Raw genomic sequence first — 12,451 nt, forward strand, 5'->3', positions numbered from 1 at the left:
AAGAATGTCAAGACACCTTAGTACCAATAAGAAGACACTGCCAGTGGTAAGTTTAAGAGAAGTGATTCCCATAAAGTGGAAGGGGAAGACGACAGATTTCACGGAGATGAAATGAGAAAAGGAGGGGAGGAGTATATGAGAAGAAAATTCTAATAGCTACAAAAGGTCTTCACATCAGGTGAGGCCAGTATGCCATATTTTTAAAGTGCCCAAGCTAAGTTTGCATTTAAAATGCATTCATTTTTTTTTCAAGAAATGAAAAATAAAAAGTAAACTTAAAACATTACATCTGAAATTTATGAAGAATAGGAAAATAATTTCAAGTGTAAGGACAAAATAATTCTGATGTTATCTAATCTGATTTTATGTTAAAATTAGGAGATAACCAGTGAAAAATGTACTACATGGGAAAAATAAGAGGAACAGGCTCCTACAAGTTCTGAAACAAAAATGAGGTATTTTTGTAGATGTTTAGCAAAAAAAGAAATCTAATATTTTTAATGTACCAAATTTTTTTAAAGTGAGATACTTGTGGCCTTAAAACTGATAACTCAATGTTTCAGTACTTTTTATGTATAATTTAAATCACTGTTAGACATTTTATTACAATTACCAAATACTTCAATAAAAGAACATTTTTCCTAATTATGGAAATTTCTAATACAAATATAATTTAACCGAGTAATAGCTGAAAATAAGTGAAGAAAATATGCTCAATTAAAAAAAAAAGTACTTGGTTGCAAATTTGAAATACAGTTTGTTTTTGTAATTAACCTGTGTGTTTGTCAGTGTGTGTGAGTGTGGGTTTAGGAAAAATGTTTAAAATACTTAACATGGTATCTGGTGAGGGGTTGGAGGGCACTACAAAGAAACTTCTGAATTTGCTTAACTGACATAGTGCCCCCTAATGTTTAATTTTGACATAAGCAAGAACAATTTCACCTGTAAGGAGAAAATTCAGATGCTAGTTGGAAAAACAAACAACAAAACAACTCCAGTCTCATAAATTTTTTTTGTAGTATATTATTAAAAAGGGCTATTCTTGAAAATATGCAAATTAATTTCCAGAAATTAAACTTGAAACACTGGCGGGATTATCTAACAACTGTATTTACTCCAGAAGCTATTTGAAGCAGACTTTGACAATTATCCAAACCAGCCAGAGTCCTAAAGTTATCTCACCTTTTTAAGTGTCACTGCCAGCAGTGACCAGCATTTACATCTGTATCTCTTATCCCACAATTTATGATTTAACTGAAGGAACAAGGCAACAACATTTTGGAAAGGAGGGTAGGATGAGTTCTGAGAAGCATCAAGACCTAAAATATGGACCCATTTCTCTCTCTACCTACGCAGATGACCATGGAAAATTGGCTTAGCTTCCCTTGGTTTTAGTCGTCTTCACTGTGTAATCAAATCTTTGGACTACCGTGTTCATTTTTCTAGCCACTTTAATCCCTAGATCCTGCTTTCAGAGTAAATTTACAATATGTAAAAGAGAAAACCCTACTAACACAGGGTTTGGGGGACACTGGGGCATGGGGCTCGACCAACTTAGCTTCTCACTCCCACTATCTGCCCCTAGCTGTGGCCTCCGAACAGCTTCCTGGCAACAACTCAAGTCCACAGACCACAGTTTAAAAACTGTATGATGACACCATCAATGACAGGCATATACAGTGTATTTTTTCTTTTTAATAAAACTTGGTTTCAATTTAAGTGTCCCAAATGCAAAAATATACAAAATAAAAATCAAATTTAAAAGACTGGGTAGCCCTCTTAATAAAACAACCAAAACCTAACCACCCTGTGAAATTAGGATGAGAAAATTTTAACCCACATATTTATATAGTAAAACTCTTCCAACATATTCATCTTTGGTTTCTTTCAGCAATACAGAGAAAGAAAGCATACTTCCTCTTGCGCTTTTGGATTCTGTGAGGTCAAATCTGGTTTTCTTCCTAAACTTCTGAAAGCCAAATGAAATAAGAAGCCTCTATGTTTTTATACTGTCTTAGTTTAAAATTCAGGGAGCCCTTCCATTTTAAGACCCTCAGAGGAGCAGAGATGCACTGTCTTCAATGTGAGAGAATCCTGAGGATTTTTTTTTTCCCCACTCTTACTCACTGTGATCTGACACCACACACAATGCAGTCCAGTCAGGCCCTGGTAACATTTAACTGTTTTGTGGCACTTGTCACACTTGGTTGGGCAGTTGCCTTCAACCCAGTAATGGTGCATAACCTGCAAGAGAACAACAGCATTGTGGTAAGGGGAGGCAGCCATGCACGTTGCCCTCAGAGAGCAAACATAGCCACAAACTTACGTCAGTGTTTTTCTTGGACTTCACATAGGTCTTGATGCAAGAGGGAGGTGCTCTAGCCACACAGCGCTCGTGGACTGTATACTTGCAGACTGAAAGGAAACACATACACAGATTCAGAGTTAATCCTCGTCTTGAAAGCAATTTTATAGGGAAGAATGGCATTAGCAGAACCTCATTTCATATCTACTGTTCCCTAATCAATCCAATCAGCCACATCAAGGAAAAGTCCAAGTCAACTGTTTTTACCATGGAATACAAAAGGCCAATTAGTACAGGAAATATTACGCATGTGAAAAACCAAGACTCCTCTATCATGGCATAGCAGGAAATGCTTAATTAAATCAGTCCTCTCTCAAATTATTCACAATAATTCCCAGATGACAAAAATATTAAAGACAAATTGATGACTGCCAAATGGCTTGGTGTCATTTGCTAGAAGGAAGAGATCTATATTTTACAAAGTATAGGCATGAGTGCAGCTGGCAGGCATGGGAATAAAAGCCCATGGGTGCATGCTATTTTGTCTATTGATTTATCTATATTTTAAATGGCTGATTAGTCCATTTTCAGAGAGTAGATTTTGTCAGTAAAATGCAGCCTTCTCTTGAAATCTTGACACAGCTTCTCCAAAAGGTACAAACTTTGCTAGGTGACATACAGTATATACATGCAAAAATTTGTATTTACATGCAAATATCCATCTATAGATGAATGCAAACATAGAACTGTATGTGTGTGTGTATACATATACATGTATTGTGTCATAGAAACCAAAACATATATTTTTGGCATCCTCAAATGTTTTCATGGTTTGATTTTGAATGTAGTTTAGGGTCATATACAGATGTTCCCTTAATAGAACACTGGTTCCAAATTAAGAGACCTAAACATATTAATATATAAAATAAAAATTTAATCTAGAAACACTAGGTAGCTCACTCAATAAAATGAATAAAAAAACTAACCATTCCATGACATTAGGATGAGAAAACTGAAATCTACAAAATATTTACATATTACAACTCTTCCAATGTATTCACATCTGTGATTTCCTTTAGTAATACAGAGGAAGAAAACATTCTTTCTTACCTCTTCCATACTGGCAATTATGTTGAGTCATTGACCACACTAATCAGTTAAAATTTGTGACCAAAATCCTCATTCTCCATATCACACTGATCACCATATTTAAGAGTTATCATTTCCTTTTCTATGCTTCTATAAATATAATCTACCATCAATAATTCTTTTCCTTAAAAAAAAACTTTAAAAATAGAGCATTTCTTTTACACATATACACGAGAGAATGTTATAGTCTAGTGTCTCAAACATGGTCATCAGAAACTGCCCTGTAGAGTGACAAATGGCAAATTCTACATAACTTTATTAATGTCTTTGAACACTTAAGAAATTATATGCATACATAGTACTACAATAGTTTTTAATATCAAATTTTACATCTAAGAAAAACAAAATTCCAAAATGCGCTACCAAAAAGCTACTAGCTAGAAAATAAATAAATATATAAATAAATAATATGAAAACAATGTATTGTATGGAATCTAGCAAAGAAATTAGATTTAATGTAAATGCACAGAATGGGAAGTGTCTAATAAATTTTGCAGATTCCAAAACTCAGATGGCAAAATTGCTTGGTTATTGGAGAACTTCAAACTTAGGAGAAAAGGACACAATATGTCCTGTTTTTGCAAGGTTATCAGAAAATGCAAAAGTTTCTCAGACATTGTGCCAGTTTGGATGTATTATGTCCCCCCAAATGCCATTATCTTTAATGCAATCTTGTAAGGGTAGCGTTGATTAAGTTGAAACCTTTTGATTAAGTTGTTTCCATGGAGATGTGGCCCACCCAACTGTAGGTAATAACTCTGATTAGATAATTTCCACGGAGGTGTGGCCCTGCCCATTCAACCTTGATTAGTTTTCTAGAGTCCTATAAAAGCTCAGACAGAGGAGCTTGCTGCTGCAGCCTAGAGAGGAATGTCCTGGGAGAGACCCTTTTGAAACCAGAACTCCAGAGCAGATGCTGGCCACGTGCCTTCCCAGCTAACAGAGGTTTTCTGGATGCCACTGGCCATCCTCCAGTGAAGGTACCTGATTGCTGATGTGTTACCTTGGACACTTTATGGCTTTAAGACTGCACCTGTGTAACCAAATAAACCTCCTTTATAAAAGCCAATCCATTTCTGGTGTTTTGGCTAAGGGCAGCATTACCAAACTGGGACAGACATATATATTGAATATTTTTAAAAAGGTGACTTATAAATTAATTGTTACATACACTATTAGAAATTCTAATTGGTGGTACTAGTTTAATAGAATAAAATGAACACTGCAATGATAAATGTACTGAAATTAACATAATGTCCACAACACATAAACTGGCAATGCTTTGGATTCTGATATCCATTAGCCATATACAAAGATTTTCTGTACAAAAGAATTTTTTAAAATATGCCTGGGATCTAAAATCATTTGCATTCCTTGTGATCTCTTTATTTGAATGCAAATCTATTTTTAACCACATAATTTCAAATGTTTTTAAAAGACCTGAAAGAATTGACTCCCTATAAGAAGTCAATATGAATAAAATGGCTAACTTACAAAATAACTATGGGGGGGGCAAATATGAGCAAGATAAAATTAAGATAAATTAGTGGGAAATGTTACAATAATCTCAGAAGAAATGGGAATCCTGATAAATTCAGCAATAGTGAAAAGAAAATGGCTAAAGAATAAAAATGTTGTTAGCTGTTTCTTAAGAAGAGGGCTTCCCAAAACTGAAGAGAGTTAAAACTCGAATGATCTAGCCATTTGGAAACATATCACAGGGAAACCTGAATCACAGGTACAGGGAGGGTCAGGATTATGTCTCAGAGACCCATCGATAGCTAGGACTACTCCGTGGCCTCGATCTTTTCTCACTCCAGGTGATGTCGTCCCGGGAACTCACAGGAGCAGCAGAGGCCCTGCTTCCCGACGCCAATCAGCATATTCAGGCAGAGGTTGCAGTAGGCAGGTTTGTTAAAGTGCTTGAGCCGCCACACGTGCTGCCCGTCATCCTTCACATTCTGCAGGGAGGTGAGACAAACAGATTTCACATAATGAAATAAACAGTGGAATATGTGAGTGCCAGTAAAATTCAGAGCTGGGCTGAAGCATTTGATGACAATCTGTTATTTCATCTCTTCTCCAAGATCACCACAGAGTCTTTAGAAAACCCATGTACTCCAGTGGAAAGAGATACCCCAAGCGTATCTAGGATGCTGTAGCAACCCACAAATTCTTGTTTAATGTCAACAGTTCAACAATACACCCCAAACCATCACAATGACCTGCCATACTGAGCACTCCCTATAAACAGAGACCTGGCTGCTCACTTTTAAATACTTTATCCTTTAGCCCAATTCCATAAACAAGAAAGTGAATAAACAGAAAATTCTCTCTAAGTTAAGAGTCTGAAAAACGAGCACCTGGAAAGTACAGGTTAATCCTTACATGGTACTAGCAATATACATATTTCAATATGGGAGTCAGGGCTTAGGAAAGACCAAGGGATTGAATAGGAAAGATAAGCACTTAAAGTTAACTTACTGGTAATATTCTAGGGCTTCAGTTGTATATTCCTTATTTTTGAATGATGCAAGCAGTGAATTTTAAAAGGTAAACTTTTTTAAGAATCTAGTTACATTACCATTTTGCTTATTTCTCTTTTATAAAATATGAATGATTTTACTCTCCTAAAAAGGTGGTAAAATATTAAAACTGTATTATCATATTTATTTATAATAATCACTATCTTATTTAGCACAATAGAAACTTGAGTTTACTTTGATTCACGTTACCAAAATAACTAAAATTATTATTTATTCTTCTAAGTAAGGTTCTATATAGTATAGTAATAGTTGCTTTTCTAACGGGTGTTCAATCACACCCACTTTGTTCAAGATTTTTAAAAATAGAAATAATATGATGCCTATGAATCACTTGAACTCCTTACCAGAAGAGACATATTAGGTGAAGTTACTACACATCATAACTCCTGTTACCATCATTTTCTCTTATATGCCATTTACCAAATTGTATTAAACTCAGATTAATTTCAGACATCACTTATTAGCAAAACTATTATAGGTGATAATTTTGCAGGTTAGCCAAGTTGTAATTTTTTTTTTGAATATTGTCACCTAATAATTTTTTAAGAACTTATTTTATGCTGGGTTGCTAATACTAATTCTGTAGTAGCAGGGCAATGCAAACAGGTCCAGATCATCTCATTTCTGTTGATAATAAAGTATTAACAATAACATTTCCAAGCCACTTTTTCCTATTCCTGTCAAGAGATAAACCACCAAATTTGTAATACTAGAGAATATCTTTAGTAATTAATTCTTACATTAGAAGCAGAAATGTCAAATTTGCATCATAATATGAAACATTAATGAAAATGCTTCCTGGGAGATAATTCTTCACAGGTCTCTTGAATTTCTGCATTTTTTTGTAAGCAGAAGCACTAGCCGCCTTTTTTCCTGGACTATCTTTTTAAAGATGTTTGAAGATTAACAGCCTTGGACATAGAGATATGTCTCTCTCAAGGATAGAGGGAAGGTTTCCTTACTGTCCAATATAATAAAGAAAATCTCTTCCTTCAAAGCAAAGGGTTGTTGCCTGCCCATTAGAAGATTTAGTTTTCCTAAGATTGGGTTTCCTCAACTGTGATGCAAGCTGTGACGCTGTGTGCAGCCATTACTTGGGTTCCTCTCCATTACCCCCATGGCACTTGGGAGAAAAACAGAACTGACACAAACCCAAAGCTCATGTCACTTGCTGTGCTATGAGTAATAAATTCATCTTTCTCTGACCCAGGTATTTTATGTCTTCTGCAGCATCCAGGAAACTGCAAACTTTTTACTTTGTAATTGAGTTAAATTTCAAACCTGTCTCATTTCACAAGTTCTCAACAAAAGCCATCATGTAGGAGGTGTCATATAGAAATCTTGAGAAAACATAGGTGTTTGATTTTCTTCCAAAACTTCAGAAATAGGTCTTGCATTAACTTCTGAATCCAGTTCTGATTTGGATAAGTCCTAAGAGTACAGGTGCCTTTATAATGTGAATTCGATACTTTACATATTTGTTTAACTTTGCTGTATTTTTCGTACTGCCTATATTTTAAAATTTCTATTCTTTTAGAATAAAGCATTCTAATGTGAAAAGTTTATACAATGGAGTTAATTTAAAAAAAATAAATTGAAAAGCAAACTTTAAAAGTAAGACATAAAGGCTTAAAAACCTTTTTTAGTGAAAAGCAGGAATGAAAAGTCTAATTTTCATATGAATTAATGTTCTTATAGTCCTTGTCATCTTATTTTTAAATGATTGTCCATTACATGTGAATAAGCCTCATCCTGTTGAAGAGCACATATGGACTAAGTTAGCTGGCATTTTCCTTATCAAAAAATAAACAAGTCTGAACGTGGGTGTTCTGTCAATCAGAACACTTAGCCATGTTACAGGCTGCAATTGATGTACAAATCCATTACCCAGACATAAAATGCTTTACCAAAAAACAAATTAAATAGCTTTATAGCTCTTAGCCGGATATATTGCCAAAATATGCAGGGGATGAAATATGTATGTTACTTCTTTAAGAGAAGAAATGGAAACTAGGAGCCAACTACTTCTCAGCAGTGCAAATTATACTCCAACTCAGTATTTTCATGTCTTGTCTTGTTTGTCTCATTTAGATTCTAAACTTAGTGGAGGAGGGGGAGAATCTGTCCCTTACTACATTCTATCAGCCAGTAGAGCATGTTGCTGTTAGTATTTCTGTTGCAAATAAATATTTATTGTCACAGAAAGGAATTCATTTTAAGTTTTTTTTTTAAAGAAATGAACAGGGAATCTGGATGCCTAGATTTCTAGCCTACTATGAAAATATGGATAAGCCATTTCACCTCTCTTCCTATTTTCCTTTCTAATAGCATGAAAGTACCCACTTTCCTTTCCCAGGCCGTGGTGTGAGGTTTCATTATACAATTCCTGTGAAGTTAATTTAGCTCCTCAGAAGAATGGTGTTATGTAAATAGCAAATATTATCACCATCATTGGTTTGAGTTGTGTAACATCCCATGTTTCAGCCCAATAATTGAGAAGGATGTCTGTAGTGCTACTATCTTTATCTCATATAAATTTTACTCTCACATTTCTTTTTCATTATCAGTCGTTATTTGAGAAGTTGTTAATGAAACCTAGGTCCACATTGAGAAGGGACTCCAGGTCCTTCCTCACCTCTCAGCCTCCACAGAAGTCAAAAGATTGCTTCAAGGGAAATATGCCCTTTGGGACTTTTGAACCTATTCCATTATCTTAGTGATTCTTAAAGTTTTTGTTTTCCTCTAAATATATCCAAAATCACATAGGCATGAACTAGAGCTACTACAAATAATATCGCTTTTTCAAAAGACCTCAAGGAGAAGTTTCACTGTTGTCCCTGCCGAAATGCTCCTATCCCACATCCAGACATATTGTACTTCAACTGATTTAACTTATAACACAGAGAAAATTTAATGTTGAAGATTAATTCCAAATCTTTAAATAAGAAGCACCATTAAATTACTTTATGTTTCTGTTCAAGGTCTCTGAATAAATTATAAGAATATGAAAGAAACTGCTCTTTTAGAAAAATAGGGGATCTGCATCAGATAATGGAAAAGAGGATGCAGAGAGAAGTTCCGAAATTATGAGTGGTGTTGCAATCAACTGCTTATATTCCTACCACATTTTCTGAGGCCAGGCTCAAACTATGCCACCCCTAGAGCTCAAATGCAAATTCCATAGCATGTAATACCACATCGTCATTTTCCTTGAGTGACCAGAATTGGAATCTCAAAAATTGTTGCATCTATCCAGCTTTGCTACTCCTTTCTAGATTGAGCAATGCATAGACGGCAGAACAAGAACTCTTATCCAATTTTAAATGAAAGAGATTAGAGTGTTAAACATCAGTTTTCTGCATATATAACTTAATCGATTAAAACTGCATCATCTACTCTCCATCATATCAGAAACTTCATCAGGGAATGCATTTCATCAGAAATCAGGAAGCAAACCGAATTGTCACTTTTACTTTATTGAGTCAGGCAAAAAAAGGTATCCTAAAACATCTTGATCAAAGGCAAAGTTTAAAATGCATTTAAGAATCAAAGATCAGGATGGTTTGAGCACATACAGTGGTATTAGAGCATGCATCTATTCAAAAAGCATACAAGCTGAATGATGGCACAGGAAGCCACATCCTAGAACTTAAGGAGCCCTTATTTCAAGCCAGACTACTGCTTAAATGTGTACTTCTCTTTTTAAGATAACATGAAATCAGGAATCTCCCTTGTAAAATTCAGTGATGATCAAGGTTACAAATTTTAGAAACGGGAAATTTTAGAAATTTAGAAGTATTAACCATCATGTTCATCTAGGAAAAGGAGTATTTGAACTGAAAGAGTGTTAGAAAAGGAAAGAAATAGACATGTTCTTGACTAACTTTTTTCATGCATCCAGAGAGGGAGACTGGCTTGCACAAAATGACCTAGTTAGTGGATGAAAGAAGAGAGCCAGAGCAAAGACCAATTTGATGCAGAGTTCACTGCTCCTGTGCTCTCTCTCCATTAGCCCTTAAGTCCTGCCAGGGTTGTCTGGTTATGCTAAAGAAAAGGTATTAGATGCCTTTCTCCTGAAAGACTAAAAATATACTAATATTGTTTCTGTTTGTGATATGATAAATTAGTGATGGAATAATAATTTGTCAAATCAGCCTGCCACCTGTTTTTATAAATAAAATTTTATTGGAACACAGCCGTATTCATTTGTTCACATGTTGTCTATGGGTGTTACACTCTATAACGACAGCATTGAGTAGTTGTGACAGAGAATTTATGATACATGAAGTTCAAATATTTACTATCTGGCATTTTACAGATCAAGTTTGGTATCCCTGTAATAGAATCTATTGCTAGATACAATTATTTTAAAAAGAAAAACATTTTCATAAGAATTGAGATGCTTTTTTAAATAATTCTTCACTGAAACAAATGCTGAGGAAGTGTGACTAAGTCTTAAGGTATACATTTTTTATTGTGGTAATCAAAATCACAGATGCCACCTAAACTCTCAATTTCCCTTCCAACAGAAGAGACCAGTACCAGTTGTGACTAGCTTATCTTGGCTCTCTTGAGGCCTGTAGAACCTCTTGTAAGAAAAAGGAAATGACCTTTACTTTCTAGTATTTGGTATAGAGTCAGGCTCTGATAAACTACATTTCTGATTTGACTCCAAAACAGAGATTTACAAAAGAGTAGCTTTTTAAATTCTGTTGATGGAGAAAAATAAACTGCAATGAAATCACAACTGCTCTGTTTTACATTAAAAATGAGGCTCTCTCTCTGAGGACAACATTATCTGTGTAATTTGGCTTGTACTCCATAGTCACTTTCAAATACACTCCGGTGTTTAACATGCACTATCAATTAGAATCTACTCCCTGAGCGCATAACTGACAATAGACAAGAATATATAGGATGATATAACAAGACAGGTATCACAATAAATGACCAAATTCAAGCTAAAGCATCTAGATTTCCAATTTCATAAGCAAAGGGGGGTAACATTCCTGGATCAAATTCTCTACAGGTAATCACATAACACATTAAGTGCCTGAAGAAAATGAAATAAATCTCAATTACTAAAAGAAGCCCTCATTACTCCGTTGCCATTGTGCCATCCCTGCTTTGTAAAACACTATGCCTTAGAATTAAAACGCATTTTCTAACAAATAGATGCTCTGTTTTGTGATGATAATTGCATAACATACGCTTTATTAAAAGACAACTATAAAAGATGATACGTGTATAAAGCAGTGAAAGCAAAAGGAAATTTCTTCCTTCAGACTTGTTCTTTAGAGGAGAAAAATTCAATAGATAAGGTGCCCTGTATACGTTAAATAATGTAGTCCTGCCACCTAGTGGCCACTCCTGGGAACACAACTCTAAAACACAGCTCCTGTTACTACCATGAGACCCTAAAACCAATTTATTTTATTTAGCTACAGAAACAACACTTTTTTCTAAAATTTAAAATATTAAAGTATTAGTATGTATAATGACTCTAATACACATTAAAGGCAAAGGATTGTTGTTCAATTGAAATCAAGTCACTGCTACACTAGAAACTAATGGTAAAATTATACTTGTTAAAAATAGTTTGAGTTCAAGCCATATAGATTTGTGGACTATAACTAATTAGCCACATTCATAAGTTCAGAAATAGCTATATTTTCAGTTAATTTTTAAAGATTTCTAAACACTAAATTCCAAGGAGGAATCTATTCCATAAAATTGTCTCTCTGCGTTTTCCTATCTGCCCCCCTAATACCAAGTGATTTACTTAATCACTCCTTACCCCTCCTCATTCTCTCATTCTATAATTTTCATAAATATTTAGAACAATCAAAAATGTGCTTTTAGATTGTGAAAACCTTGAGGATTGCGCTCCCTTTATCCAGTGCATGGATAAAGTTAGGGTGCACCATAGATGACTGTATGGTATGTGAATATATCTCAATAAAACAGAACTTAATTTAAAAAAAGAGTAAATCAACAATGGGGGAAGGAGGGGAATGGAATGTTTTGGATGTTCTTTTTTATTTTAATTTTTATTTTATCTTTTAGAGTAATGAAAATGTTCAAAGATTTATTTTGGTGATGAATGCACAACTATATGATGATACTGTGACCAAATGATTATACACTTTGAAGGACTGTATGTTATGTAAATATATCTCAATAAAATTACATTTAAAAACAACAACAACAACAAAAACTATACCATTTTTCATCTCTTATACAGACAAAGCTGAAAAAACATTTAGTAAGTCTTGGCAAGGATGTAAGGAAACTGGCACTCTCATTCATTGCTGATGGGAAGCTAAACTGGCACAATCTTGCAGAGCAATGTAGAAATTATAATCAAAATTGAAGATACACATATTCTTTCACCCAGTGTGTCTATTTCTAGGATTTATCTTCATGTTAATACTTTTACATACGTACAATC

At 34.5% G+C, this 12,451-nt stretch overlaps 1 protein-coding gene across 8 annotated transcripts in view; it reads right to left on the minus strand.

The window, feature by feature from the left end:
- The window catches only part of DGKB (diacylglycerol kinase beta), a 748,227-nt gene that overhangs the window by 505,315 nt on the left and 230,461 nt on the right, over positions 1-12,451 (minus strand). For all 8 annotated transcript variants that reach the window (XM_037836813.1, XM_037836819.1, XM_037836816.1 and 5 more), the window contains 3 exons: positions 5,298-5,415; positions 2,327-2,415; positions 2,128-2,244 (listed from right to left, as the gene is read on the minus strand). In XM_037836813.1, the coding sequence (XP_037692741.1) occupies positions 2,128-2,244; positions 2,327-2,415; positions 5,298-5,415 (324 nt within the window). The remainder of the gene's footprint in view (positions 1-2,127; positions 2,245-2,326; positions 2,416-5,297; positions 5,416-12,451) is intronic.

This window comes from Choloepus didactylus, chromosome 5, assembly GCF_015220235.1.
Source record: "Choloepus didactylus isolate mChoDid1 chromosome 5, mChoDid1.pri, whole genome shotgun sequence".
Classification (NCBI taxonomy): Eukaryota; Metazoa; Chordata; class Mammalia; order Pilosa; family Megalonychidae; genus Choloepus; species Choloepus didactylus.